This window comes from Pogonomyrmex barbatus, unplaced genomic scaffold (genome assembly GCF_055798465.1).
Source record: "Pogonomyrmex barbatus isolate J1 unplaced genomic scaffold, ASM5579846v1 scaffold5, whole genome shotgun sequence".
NCBI lineage: Eukaryota > Metazoa > Arthropoda > Insecta > Hymenoptera > Formicidae > Pogonomyrmex > Pogonomyrmex barbatus.
This window is the reverse complement of record NW_028297149.1, coordinates 8,897,410-8,910,747: the sequence shown is the minus strand read 5'-3', so window position 1 is coordinate 8,910,747 and position 13,338 is coordinate 8,897,410. Positions and strand designations below refer to the sequence as shown.

The following is a 13,338-nucleotide window of genomic DNA, read 5'->3' as shown; positions in this document are numbered from 1 at the left end:
ACGAGCTTATGTGCATTAAATATGCAATAGATTATTTTTCGAAAATAATATTTCAAAAAATAACTAATAAAAATTATTTTATATGATCAAATTTGTATTTTTCAGGAATAAAATATTAGAATATAACGTATTAAAAACTCATTAAAATCGAGGAAGGACACTTCCATGCGTTTCCTTGTGAGTACCTTTTCAGACAATGAGTTATTCTGGATATAGTCTGAGAATATAAAATCAATAATTATAATATAAATGTTGAATACATCTTGAAAAAATATACGAGTATAAGTATATAAATATTCTGAGTGTATCCTGAAAATATATAATTATAATATAGCCTCCACGCAGAGGATCATCATATTTTTGGGAAATGTTTTCGACAACGTCTACGAAATCTTCAAAATACGCCGAGCACAAGAGCAGCAAATCGAGATTAGCATTTCTATTGTAGCAAATGTAATTGCTCGAAGAAAAATGTAAAACAACCTTGATTTAGGAAACTTAATAGATCTGCTCGCGTCGTAAATTTTAGAATGTCTGTAATAAAAAGGGATTTTCAGCATTTATTATTTACTCCACATAATCTAAAACTGAAGAAAAAAATCTGATTTTCGTTGAGAAGCATAAATATTTTCACAAGAAAATGTATAAAAATATCTCCTTCTGATTTTGATGAATTGTTAATATGTCATATTCTACATCAAAATAAAGGACAGGCATTTTTTTACGTGTCCATGAGAAAAAAAGAAATTAAAGAAATTTTATGTTACATTTGAGAAAATTATGTCTGCAATTATGATGGAAAGAATTTAGAATTATGGACAACACATACAAACCTCTTTTTCTAATTTGCAAAGAACATCGTACTACTTTCAATGCTTTAGTATTGAAACAGAAATTATAAGAGCGACATAGATTTAAGTTTGATCCAGATTCCGCGCGTATCAATAGCCCTGTATAATCTTTCGCAGGAATCATATAAATCGCATATATTCATTATACATTTATACATTTATATTGGAATATTACAAAGCGCTCGCCATTTATTTTTTAACATTATATATTTTTATATAAAGTATTTACATCACATACTATATAATCTTGTCACTAAAAACTCATACAATCATACTCATGCAATATTAACTAATGTTATTCCGAATTTTTATTTCCAAAATTAATATTTATTCTTGTTCCTAATATTTTTTTCATAGTGCGCAAAGCTTAACGGAAAGCTATTTTATTTATAGCTTTATTATTTTATAATATTTAATTTTGTTATATTTAAACGTTTATATTTAAAATAATAAGACAATGGCGCGCGGCCTGGGTACTTTGTTATTCTCGTACGGGCAGGTAGTATTGTGTACCGTTTCCTTTTCGAAACGAAGTCGCAATAAATTCTACATGACATGACATCAATGTATCTTATCATGTATCTTACCATGAACGTTGATAGCTCACGCTATTATTAACTTTGTCGGATTCATTCATAAAAGATGATTTGTTTCATTTAATATTCCGGACGGCGGAAATTACTCGTATTCATTGATCGACGATTTATTTTTTTTGAAACTATTTTTAGTGATAATTCACAGCTTTTTATAGATGATAATCTCTTTGACAGATATTGCCTTGATGTGACGGAAGAGATTGCGTATCTCGAAGAATTTTATTTAATGATGGTCTGATTTGAATATTTTGTAACATTTGAGCATTTTGAAATTTTCACGGATTTAAAATATATTATATAATATATATATATATATATATATATAAAGAAATAGACTAAATTATAATAAATTGCAACGTTAAATAAATTATAACGAGTTTATTAAGAATGCATCTGTTTTGGACATGCTATAAACATCATTTTTTTTATTCTCACTAAAGAAAAATAAAACTATGCTTACAGTATGTGAATGTTCAAAATAAACACATCCCAAATAAAATAACAAATGTACGATACAGATCATTTAAAAGTTACTTAAAATGTAATAATTATATTATTTAATGTTATCAAAAGATGTAGAAATTAAATTTTGTTGATAATATTGTTGAATATTTCGTCAGTCAGACTAATGTTGTAATTTGGAATTGTCTTTGCGTCGTGGCTGATACGTCACGTGTTTACGAGTGCGCCACGTGTTATCATTCATTCATCGGCGTTCGTACGAATAGGTAGTGAAATATGCTGCTCCGCATTTCTTCGTATTTCTTTAATACTGAATGACATCATGTTGTTCTATCTTATGAATGCGGCAGTAAATGCTTATTAACCGACTAACGATATTCATGAGAATATCGAAATGATTCTCTAATGAAATAAAAAGAATGTGTCATGCTGAAACATGTAGTTAGTACATTTTTTATTTTTTAGTTTTACTATACTTACTATATTTACCATATTTACAATATCACAAAACGTGCGCTTCGTGCCAAAAAATTACGCGGACGTAAATAGATGTATAATTATACAAGCATATTCTTAAATTCATAAATTGTTTAAGTATCACGGACGCACATTAGAATAAGAGTTTATCAACAATGTCAGAAAATTGAAGTGGCTGTTTAATTCCAACATGCTAAAATGGAACTTGGGGATGTTAGTGTATGGGGTTTCGACGGTTCCACGAAAAAGGGACTGAGATGGCCGTTCTCAAGCTTCTCTCTGATATTAATTTCGCCATTTTCTTTTTATCGACGGATGTTCACGCACGTGATTCTCCCCCGCTTCAGAGGTCTCTGAGAACGCTATGGCGTATGCGCCATCTTGTAAAGTGTCTCTTCAAGGAAGAGCAGGGTCTTTCCTTCTGTTTTAGAGCGTGTGGGGTGAGTGATGGGTCCTGAAAATCCTGCTTTATTACAAACATCCTAGAGTTTCTGAGCAATAGGACGCGAGCCGATCATCCACTGAGTTTTCTAATTTGAGATCGTTTCATATTTTTCGTACATTTTCTCTTCGAACAATTATATTTGTTATAATACAAACGCAATTAACCTCGAGGATATTCGCCGTTCTCAAGCATGCTTCTCGACGATTTCGAACACGTCGCAAAATTTGAAAATATCTCCAAGAAGTAGTGATTTAATTAGCATACGTCTTTAATTTTTTTCAAAAAAAAAAAAGATTTAAAGTTTTAGCAGTGTGGACATTGTAAATAATGTATTGTTTAATGATTTATTTATTTACAACTAGGGATCCGCGATGGGTGCATATAAATATATGCAGGAACTGTATCGCAAGAAGCAGAGCGATGTGCTCCGCTTCTTGCTGCGTGTCAGATGCTGGCAGTATCGCCAGTTAACCAAGATGCACCGCGCTCCTAGACCATCTAGACCAGACAAGGCTCGTCGTATGGGTTATAAAGCCAAGCAGGGTAAAATTATTAAATTATTCATCACGCATTGAACGTGTGAAAATATTGAATTTGATTCAAGAATAGTTGGAATTTTTAATATAGTTCAGATAATAATATATTGCAAGAATATAGAGCATGTGATCTTGTGCAATTGTGAATATTAAATGATGATTTAGATGCACCACTCTGACAATTTTGTGAAGAGATTTAAACTACCATATCTACTGACATACTTGTTATATTAACTTTAGGATAAATATAATTGTAAATAGAAAATAAACATTTTATTTTTCTTCAGGTTTTGTCATCTTCAGAATTCGCGTGCGTCGCGGTGGACGCAAGCGTCCAGTTCCTAAAGGTGCGACTTATGGCAAGCCCAAGAGCCATGGTGTCAACCAGTTAAAACCAACTAGGAAATTGCAGTCAGTTGCCGAGGTAAGATCATAGAATATAAATATCATAACTAAGTAGTTAAGTAAAATTTTAGAAATCTTATATGATGAATTGTACCATGCACCACTCTTATCTCAAAATGAGGAAATAGTTGTACCTTCTGATTATGGATATTTTAATTACAAAAATTATAACTTTATTGTAATATTGATTATTGTAATATTGATTGAATAGATAAATTAATTTCCTATAATATTTTAAATGATGAAAGTTTTTATAATGAATATAAATTTGATTTTTTTCTTCCTTGGATGTCTGAGTTATCTGTTAAAAAAAAAAAAATTATTTTTGCCAAGATTTCTTAACTAACAATGTTTTCTTATAGGAACGTGTTGGTCGTCGTTGCGGTGGGCTGCGAGTTCTGAATAGCTACTGGGTAGCTCAGGATTCTTCATACAAATACTATGAAGTTATTTTGGTCGATCCTGCCCATAAGGTATATTCAAAATTTAACCTCTTTTTACATTTATCTCTTTTTAAGAAATAAAATTACTGTTTTATTATAATTATATACAACATGATTTTACATAGTTCTTTTTATTTGCAATATGATGACATTTATTATCAATGAATTATTATATGATTATTTTATCTTCCTTGGATGTCTGAACACACTATAAACTTTGAAAATTATTTTTAAGGATTTGTTCATCATGTGTTTTTAACATCTGTTTTTATTTCAGGCAATTCGTAACGATCCTAAAGTGAATTGGATATGTAACGCGGTACACAAGCATCGTGAGCTCCGTGGTAAGACCTCCGCTGGCAGAAGTTCACGCGGATTAGGCAAAGGACATCACTACTCACAAACGATCGGTGGTTCGCGCCGTGCGGCTTGGAAGAGACGAAATACGTTGTCTCTCCGCAGGAAACGATAATTATTTTGTTTGTAATCTACACAATACAAGATACATCATTTTATTGGTGCACGTTACGTTGTATCAATATTGTGGCGTATCCTGTAAAAAAAATAAATATCTCTTTTTTAAAACTTAAGAGACATAAAAGACTGATATCTCGCGAGTATTCTCGATTTTCCTTTCTGCGTTTTAGATGTAGCCTCGCGAAAAGATTTTATTAAATATTTTTAAAAATGCGTGAAAATGTGAAATAAGATAATGGATAACAGATAATAGATGCTTTTTTTAAACTGATTTATTCTTTAATCACATATGCATTTTCAAAACAATATAAAGGAAATAACTCATTGACCAGGTCCAGAGAGTGATTTGTCCATAAACTTTTTTTTTGCAAAACACAGCCACCATTTGCTTGGCTTTCCATCCTCGCCATATACTTTTTCAACAATTCTGACAGCAGTTTCTTGTCTGATTTGGTGAAGATATTGCCTCATAAGATCTAAGATTAAAAAATAATTTATTGATTAGTGTCATTGATGAATTCTTTCTCTTTAAATTTCATGAGCTCGTTATTTACCTGCCTCAGCGGGACTACTTGGTTTAGCATATACCGAGTTCAAAGGAAAGCCAGGATCACCAGGGATGTCAAATTTGGAGATTGCGAGAGAGAACATCTCATTCATGGCTTGTGGTTGGGTCGCACACTTTTGTAGCTTCTTTAGACATTCAGTAATAAATAGAGTGATATAGATTAAAACTCTATCAGCCTCGCTCTGCAATAAAAATGCAAATTGATATGTGTGTAGTCGCATCATCTAACTTGCAATAGAATCGAGTTTTCAAAAGCGTCACCTTGATCTCGTACGTTCTAAAGAATACATTTGCTTTGAAGAAATATAATGCCTCATCAATGATGTCCTGTTCTTTGTTGTTAAAAGGAGGAGCAGGTCCTCTAAATGTAGTTTTGATTGGAAGCAGTGCCATATTTCCGATGGTGCCATGACTCTTAGTAAAACTTGAATGATACGCCTAAAACATTTAAACGATACATAACAAGTTTAAAGTAAACGAGATGACTAATCCCATAGCTTATGTGATGTTTATCTTGTAATACATAATTACTTTGCATTCAAGCAATGTTTGTCATTCAAGTAATAAAATCTGCTCATAAAAATTTTCAAATACATTAACAAATGTTTAATAAAGGCAGCAGAAATGCATTTTAGGCTAAGGAGGCGACACTTTGGTTATGTTAAATGGGTGACGCCCCACGTTCTATTTGAGACTATTGTTCGATTTATATTGATACAATGACTTACAGGCATAATGACAATGAAGTAACAAATGTTTCTAATAATCTAATGGTTTGGATGGCACGTCGGCTATAACATCCCTCGAAACGTCAAACTATCAAGCCGCGTGAACCGAGTGACAAATCTAGTTCGAATGAGCGACAGCAGACCGCGCTAAAGAAGCTACCGCGTCCAGGGACGTACCGGAGGGAAAGAGAAAAATCAGCAAGACTGTGTGTGTGTACGCATATATGTGATAGCGTCGTGAATCCCCGACGATGACGTCGCGCCGAAAGTCGCCGATCTTGTGAAAACGTCGAGGAAAGTTCGACGCGCTCACGTTCCCCTGGAAACGACAACGACGACGGTGACGATAAAAACGACGATGGAGACAGAGATGGAGAAGAGAGAAGAAGACCGTTCATACACGATACAAATCGACAACGGAATGTTGACACAGGCGAATTCAGACACTAGCCTCTGCCGAGTCTGCCTGAGTATGGATCATAACAATCAGTGTCTCTTCCACAAAAACTGGGATGACCCAGACGATGCAGACTCTCCTGAACTGTCGGAGAAGCTACAATTATGTGGCGGTGTAGAGGTTTGCTTCTTGTCTTATTCTTATGGTTGATCTTGTACTTGTACAAGCTGCGAGACAATCTCTTTTTTGTCCAGGTCTTGAAAGATGATGGTCTGCCTACCAGCATCTGTCTCAAGTGTGTGATAAACCTCAACATTGCTTATGACTTGAGGGAACAGTGTCAGAAAGCAGACATGGAGCTTAGAAAGTTGTATGGGAAAATTTTGTACACAAACATCGCCAGCAATTGCATTCCTACAAAAGTATTTATTTTTATATATAATAAAATAATCCCAATATATCATTATTCAGAGACTGTTAAACAAATCCTTTTTTCTTTTATAGGATCAGTATTGTCAAACTGAATTCTTGGATGTAATCAAATCAGAGAACAATGGAAAGTTAAATATGGATAATAAAGTTAATACAGAGAAAGATACTATAGAATCAAATATCATAGGACATGAAGAAATATCAGATGCTTTCAACCAAATCAAGCATCCTGAAGATGTTTTGGTAGATAATGAAATTGATTTAGATTATAGTAATAAATATAAAATGGAATATGACAAAATAGCTAAAAAAGATCTCTATAGAACGAGAAGATTAGCTATATTCAAGAGAGCTACATCCATAGAAAATTTGAAGAATCATAAAGAAAGACAAAGAAGATATATTAAGAAAAGTGCAAACGTTAAACGTGACAACAGCGATAGTGAGTATCAGACAAAGACGAGAAATGTTCACAATAGAGTGGATAGAACGTCTGAACTTGAATTACAGTATAAATGTCAGAAATGTGATAGATTTTATTCCAGTAAAAAGTCTTTGGAAAGACACACATCGACACATAACAAAGAGTTCAAATGTGATAGCTGTGATAAGCAATTCTTGTGTCTGGATAAATTACTTAAGCATGGCAATTTACATCGAACGAAAGAAAAGCCGATGCCGGTGTTATGTAGAATTTGTAATAAGAATTTCAGGAAGACCGACACTATGGTGAGGCATCTGAATGTTCATAAAAAAGCATATCCCAAGGAGGTCTTTTCTATACTAAAGGAGATACGTGATAAGAGAAAATTGGAGAATAATCCAGAGTCTTTTGAAATGTCACTTCTCGTTGCGACGGATGAGGATGAAGAAATGATGCACGATGGACAGTTACAAAGTGAGAATGATGGCACGATGAGAGAGTTAAGAAAACGTAATACAAGAGTGGAACAAAGAGACTCAGACTTAGTTAATAGTGATTCCAGCAATGATAAATCTGAAATGTTTGATGATGCATCGCTTTTTCATTGCAAACATTGCAGCAAGGGCTATCGCACCGAAAGGTCGCTTCAACGTCATCTGCTAATACATGACGAGAAGAAATTCGTTTGTAACGTCTGCAACATGAAGTTTTTTCGACAGGACCGACTCAAGAGTCACATGGATCGATACGGTCATGACGAGAGCAAGGTATGCTCGGAACCGCAGAAGCCACCCGACGACAAATCTGCCATTAAACTTATTAATATCTGGATAAGAGAGGAATTAGATTCCGATAACGAGGGTAAGGGCTTCCCATGTAGAATTTGCGGGAAATCGTATGACACGAAGAAGTCTCTGATGAAACATCAAGTGAACACACATGGTAAGCAGGACGAATGCTGCACGACTTGCGGTACTGTGTGTAATTGCGACAAAGATCAGGAGAAGGGTAACGAGAAGTCGAAATTGTACACTTGCGAGGAATGTAACAAGTCTTTTGAGAAAGAGATCAAGTTGCAAAAGCATCTACGGATTCACGAACGCACCAAGGAGCAACAGGATGTGAACTTCAAGCGTTTTCTATGCCACATTTGTAGCAAGACTTTCCGACAGAACACCGGCCTGATGTTCCACATGAGGACGCATACCGGTTACAAACCGCACGAGTGCAGGTTCTGCGGTCGTGGCTTCACGTCTAATTCGAATTGCATTAATCATGAGAGGACTCACACAGGTGACCGGCCGTTCGTCTGCCAATATTGCAGTGCCGCGTTTGCCAAATCATGCACGCTCAAAGCTCACATTACCACGCATACCGGCGAAGCGAATTATCATTGCAAGACCTGTGGTAAGTCGTTCCGTCGATTGAAATATCTAAAGGAGCACAGATTCACGCACACCGGTGAGAAACCATATGCCTGTAAAATCTGCGGTACCGCATATAGCCATTCTGGCAGTCTCTTCGTACACGAGAAGAAGTGCAAGGCGCAGTACAATAATTATCAATCAGGAGTTGTGCAAAATGCACAACAACAACAGCAACAGCAGCAGCAGCAGCAGATTTCCTACAGTCAATCTCCTCAGACCACCGCTGGCATTTCCGTAGCGTCCACTTCTTCGGTTATCACGCCTATTATCGCCACGCTGCCTCAGGCTCACCTAAATGTTATTAACAGCACTCTGAATGTACAGGCGAACATGGATAACGTTCAGCGGATGAACTTACATACAGCTAATGCGACCACGGTTGTCTCGTCGGGTCTGCACCCAAGTGTCGATATCTCCGAAATGAGTTCCCCCGTTAGGAACTTCTCTATCATCGGGCATATGTTTCACACTTAAGGAAACATACGAGTAAAACGTGAATCAAGATTCTACTGTGATAAATATCCTTTTTTTAACGATACCTATTGAGATATATTTTACATTTTGAGTACATCGCTTTCTTCTTTGTAATCGTTATTATGATAAGTATATGCTTTTATCGTATATCGCAATATGGGAAGATGGGTATAGAATGTATATTTGTAATTTGTATCGTTTGTAATGATTTATGATGATCATTAGAAATTTTTATTATATACAATTTTTATATAGCAGATTTTTTTATTGATTTTATATAGCTGTTATACGGAAATATTTGATAACATGTAATGTTATATTAATTCTAATTATGAAATGTTATTTCTGTATATAATAAGATCGTATAATCATTATACGAATGTATGTTCGTCTATCGAGCCAAGTGAAGTCCTGTCAGTCACAAACTTTCATGAACTATTCTTTTCTGTGTCGAAAATAATTTTCATGTATTTTGTACATATTTTTTAGGAGATGTTAAGATCTAATTTGTGCATATAATACGATTAAATAAATTTTGCACCCGTATAGTTTATCCGTCTTATACAATGTATATATTTGTTTTTTTACTCATACATTTGCTTATGATATATAAAAAAGAATAAGATTTTGAATATCGCATGTTTAATTCTTGTAGAAATAAGGACAAAATTTTTTATTTTTAAGATTCTTTTTAATTTTATCTTCTATAAATAATTAAATTTTATCTCAATCTTTATCTTTTATCTCTTTTTTCCTTTTTTATTCTTTACAAGTTGTATTTAAAATATCGATAATTATCGCACGAGATAATTCTAAAAAATGTCAGAACACTAATTTTTGAATAATATATTTGTACATATAAAATTGCGTACAGATGCTTTCACATCTTCGCCGTCTACATCCACTTCTTCAGTTGGTAACGCGAGGCGCTTGGTTACAAGAAAGAGGCTAATGAAAAGGGTGACTCCTCTCAAGATTCTTTCCGCTTGTATCTCTAGTAAGTTTCCTGTGGAGCTCACAAATAAGCCACGTTGCAACGAGAGGAGATAAAGTGAGGATGTAATTGGCGGGGAGATAAATAAATAGACGAGTTTGGCACTGGCTCTTTCGTCAGACATTCCGGTTTCTGTGAAGTCGCAGTGAACGGCTTTTCTTGCCTTCTACTTGATATTCGAAATCAAACTGTAAGTAAAATTTGACTATTCTTATATTACTCCTTATATTACTTGATAATTACTCAATTGGTTAATTTAAGATTGTAAAATGTCATAATATTGCGTCAATATCTCAACAATGTTTATTGACACCGCCCGACGAATTAGCGGCCGGTAAATTAATGCCCCTTGTGAGAAAAGATTGACGTTGTTTTGTCATTGTGACGAGGCAATAATAACGGTGAGATCTGGTAAATGATTTGAAGCAAATAGAGTATCATGTTACCAACGAAAGTATATGCTAGCCAAGAATAATCCATAAGAGAGGAAACGCCTCAGCAATGGCGTCTTATCAATTTAGCACTCCATATCATGCGAAACGTAAATCGTGATGAATCAAAATTTTAATATAAAAAGTCTGAAAACTGTAGTACTATTTCGGTTGAATGTATATTTCCTTCATATGTACATATATTAAAATATTTTAAAAAATTTTAATATAAAATATTTTAAAAATTCCATACTTTTATACATATATATTTCATATTATTGTATGCAACATGTTTTAAATGTAATAGACACACTGCAATATTCAATGGTTTATTTTGAGGAAATATTTAAAATTTTTAACATAAGAAATTTGATTTTTAGTAAATTTAAAATTGTAAAAAATATACGTATCTGTATAATTTTATCAGTGTTTAAATTGATAAAAGATAAGAAAATATGACTTGCAATGATTACACATTATCGTAAAATGTGATACACCCATAGATTGAATTTGCTTTATGGAACAACATAAATGAAAATCTTTTTAATAAACAGTATGTTGTTTCATCAGATTTTTATCAAGTTGTTATAAATTTTAATAACAATTTGTACAAATTCTAAATTAATTTAAGCCTCAACTTGACTAAAAGTGTTCAAAAATTGATTTTATCACTTTTGTTTTATTAATGCTAGAATTAAATATTGATGAAAGATAAATTAAAAGTTGAATAATTTCAGCTAGCAAAACTACTTTAATGTAGAATAATCAATTGATGAGATCAAAAGATATTAAATTGTATTATTTACTGTTGAGATATTTTTATGTTCTTAGAATTTTGATTACAGTGAAACAAAAAATAATAAATGTTTTTTTTTCTTTCAGTAACATGCCTTCTTACAAGCTGATTTATTTTCCCGTCACAGCGTTGGCCGAGCCAATTCGTTTCCTGTTCAGCTATGCTAATATCGACTTTGTAGATGAACGTTTTGATAGGGATGACTGGCCGAAGATTAAGCCGAGTATGATCAATATTAATAACATTCATATTAGTTCATCTGTCGTTTAATCCAATGCGATCGTTTCTGAAAGTTGATTAATATGTATATACAATGTATAAACAATTATTATAGATATAAATTTGTGTCGCGATAGGAATTCATAAATATTTTTTTTTTTAAATATAAACCTTATTTGATTTTAAATATTGAATTATATATTGATATTAAATTATTTATTGATATTAAATTTATATACTTTATTACTATGTTCTAGCTATGCCATTCGGTAAAGTACCCGTACTGGAAGTAGATGGAAAAAAGATCAATCAATCCGTAGCTATTTCTCGTTATTTGGCAAAACAATGTGATCTTGCTGGCAAGAACGATTGGGAAGCTCTGGAAATTGACGCGACTGTTGACACTATACATGATTTACGCGCCTGTGAGTAGATCATAATTTAAATTTTTATCCAAATTTAATAATCCAAATTTTTATTTAATTTCTTTTTATTTAAGAAAGATAAAAATTTTCTTTTAAAACAAATTTAGATTACGATTTTGATGAGTCTAAATCTCGATAAGTGCGAGTAGATTCTTTTTTAAACAATGGAAACATGTAGAAATATTTTTCTATATTTGTATTGCAAATCTATTGACATGCTTAATTCAAACTTATTATTCGTTCAAACTTATGTTCGTTATTATTTATATTTTTTCTTGCTTTGATTAGGTATCGCAGCTTATTCTTACGAAGATAATGAACAGGCTAAAGAACAGAAACTTAAGAATGCTAAGGAGATGGTGCCGTACTACTTGGAACGTCTGGATGCTCAAGTAGAAAAGAATGATGGTTATCTTGTCGGCGGTGCTCTGTCCTGGGCCGATTTCACCTTTGTCGGTCTCTTAGACTACCTCAACTACATGATGAAAGAAAACATTATTGAAAAGTATGATAACTTGAAGCAACTCCAAAAGAAAGTCGAAGAGATACCGGCCATCAAGAAATGGATCGAAAAGCGTCCGCCAACGATGTTTCAGAATTAATTCAATTTCATCAAATGATGATTGATTTTTTGAGAGTTTGTTATTTGAATCAAAATGAAAATATCGATCTTCCTTTTTTTTTAAATATATTCCTAAATATGCTTATATCTATAATATATATATATATATATATATATATATATATATATATATATATATATATATAACATATATAATAGTTATATATATAAAAAGTATACAAATATACAAATGCATATTTTAATACTTCTTGAAGGCTGATTATTATTCGTGTTGTTGTATGACAACGATGAGAATATCATAAACTTATTCTTAATAAATTTTTGAAAAAGAGAATATTGTTTTCGTGATATAATTTTGTATTTCAATAAATCATTACTTTTATTATTTTATTTTCTTTCACATTCGCAAAACCTGCTTCTTTTATCCATTTGATTTGTCATGTCTATATTTAATGACATTTTATGATATATTTGATTAAATATGAATTATATTTACTTATATTTAAATGCGAGAGAAAAGAAATAACGAAGTATCGTAAATATTTAATTTGTAAAGTAAAAATGAAAATAAATTTCTTATTTTTGTTTTATCTTCAATATTCTTCAAGCTATTTTTGTCAATGTAAGTTAAATTAATCTGAAATATATAGCAAGTTAGTGATAATTTCAGAAAAAAATAAGTATTTTTAAATGATATTTTGCATATAGGATTGCGGAGATGTTTGCTAGATATTTCCATGTCATGAAT

At 32.5% G+C, this 13,338-nt stretch overlaps 4 protein-coding genes across 4 annotated transcripts; 3 read left to right on the top strand and 1 right to left on the bottom strand.

Annotated features, from left to right (window-relative positions):
* Nucleotides 1-2,676: 2,676 nt before the first annotated feature.
* RpL15 (ribosomal protein L15) lies at nucleotides 2,677-4,805 on the top strand. The gene is made up of 5 exons (XM_011639138.3): nucleotides 2,677-2,826; nucleotides 3,194-3,374; nucleotides 3,655-3,791; nucleotides 4,135-4,245; nucleotides 4,493-4,805. The coding sequence occupies exons 1-5, from the start codon at nucleotides 2,758-2,760 to the stop codon at nucleotides 4,685-4,687; spliced, it is 693 nt and encodes a 230-aa protein (XP_011637440.1). The 5' UTR covers nucleotides 2,677-2,757; the 3' UTR covers nucleotides 4,688-4,805.
* A 141-nt stretch (nucleotides 4,806-4,946) lies between these two features.
* On the bottom strand, nucleotides 4,947-6,131 carry Arpc3A (Actin-related protein 2/3 complex, subunit 3A). The gene is made up of 4 exons (XM_011639139.3): nucleotides 5,989-6,131; nucleotides 5,522-5,698; nucleotides 5,247-5,442; nucleotides 4,947-5,168 (listed from the first exon to the last, which is right to left on the bottom strand). Exons 1-4 carry the CDS (start codon nucleotides 5,992-5,994, stop codon nucleotides 5,014-5,016), a joined length of 534 nt encoding a protein of 177 aa, XP_011637441.2. The 5' UTR covers nucleotides 5,995-6,131; the 3' UTR covers nucleotides 4,947-5,013.
* A 183-nt stretch (nucleotides 6,132-6,314) lies between these two features.
* LOC105427431 (uncharacterized) lies at nucleotides 6,315-9,713 on the top strand. The gene is made up of 3 exons (XM_011639140.3): nucleotides 6,315-6,565; nucleotides 6,640-6,807; nucleotides 6,890-9,713. The coding sequence occupies exons 1-3, from the start codon at nucleotides 6,347-6,349 to the stop codon at nucleotides 9,140-9,142; spliced, it is 2,640 nt and encodes an 879-aa protein (XP_011637442.2). The 5' UTR covers nucleotides 6,315-6,346; the 3' UTR covers nucleotides 9,143-9,713.
* A 424-nt stretch (nucleotides 9,714-10,137) lies between these two features.
* On the top strand, nucleotides 10,138-12,975 carry LOC105427428 (glutathione S-transferase-like). Its single transcript, XM_089081597.1, has 5 exons — nucleotides 10,138-10,326; nucleotides 11,450-11,586; nucleotides 11,840-12,007; nucleotides 12,296-12,737; nucleotides 12,775-12,975. The coding sequence occupies exons 2-4, from the start codon at nucleotides 11,454-11,456 to the stop codon at nucleotides 12,607-12,609; spliced, it is 615 nt and encodes a 204-aa protein (XP_088937723.1). The 5' UTR covers nucleotides 10,138-10,326; nucleotides 11,450-11,453; the 3' UTR covers nucleotides 12,610-12,737; nucleotides 12,775-12,975.
* Nucleotides 12,976-13,338: the final 363 nt, after the last annotated feature.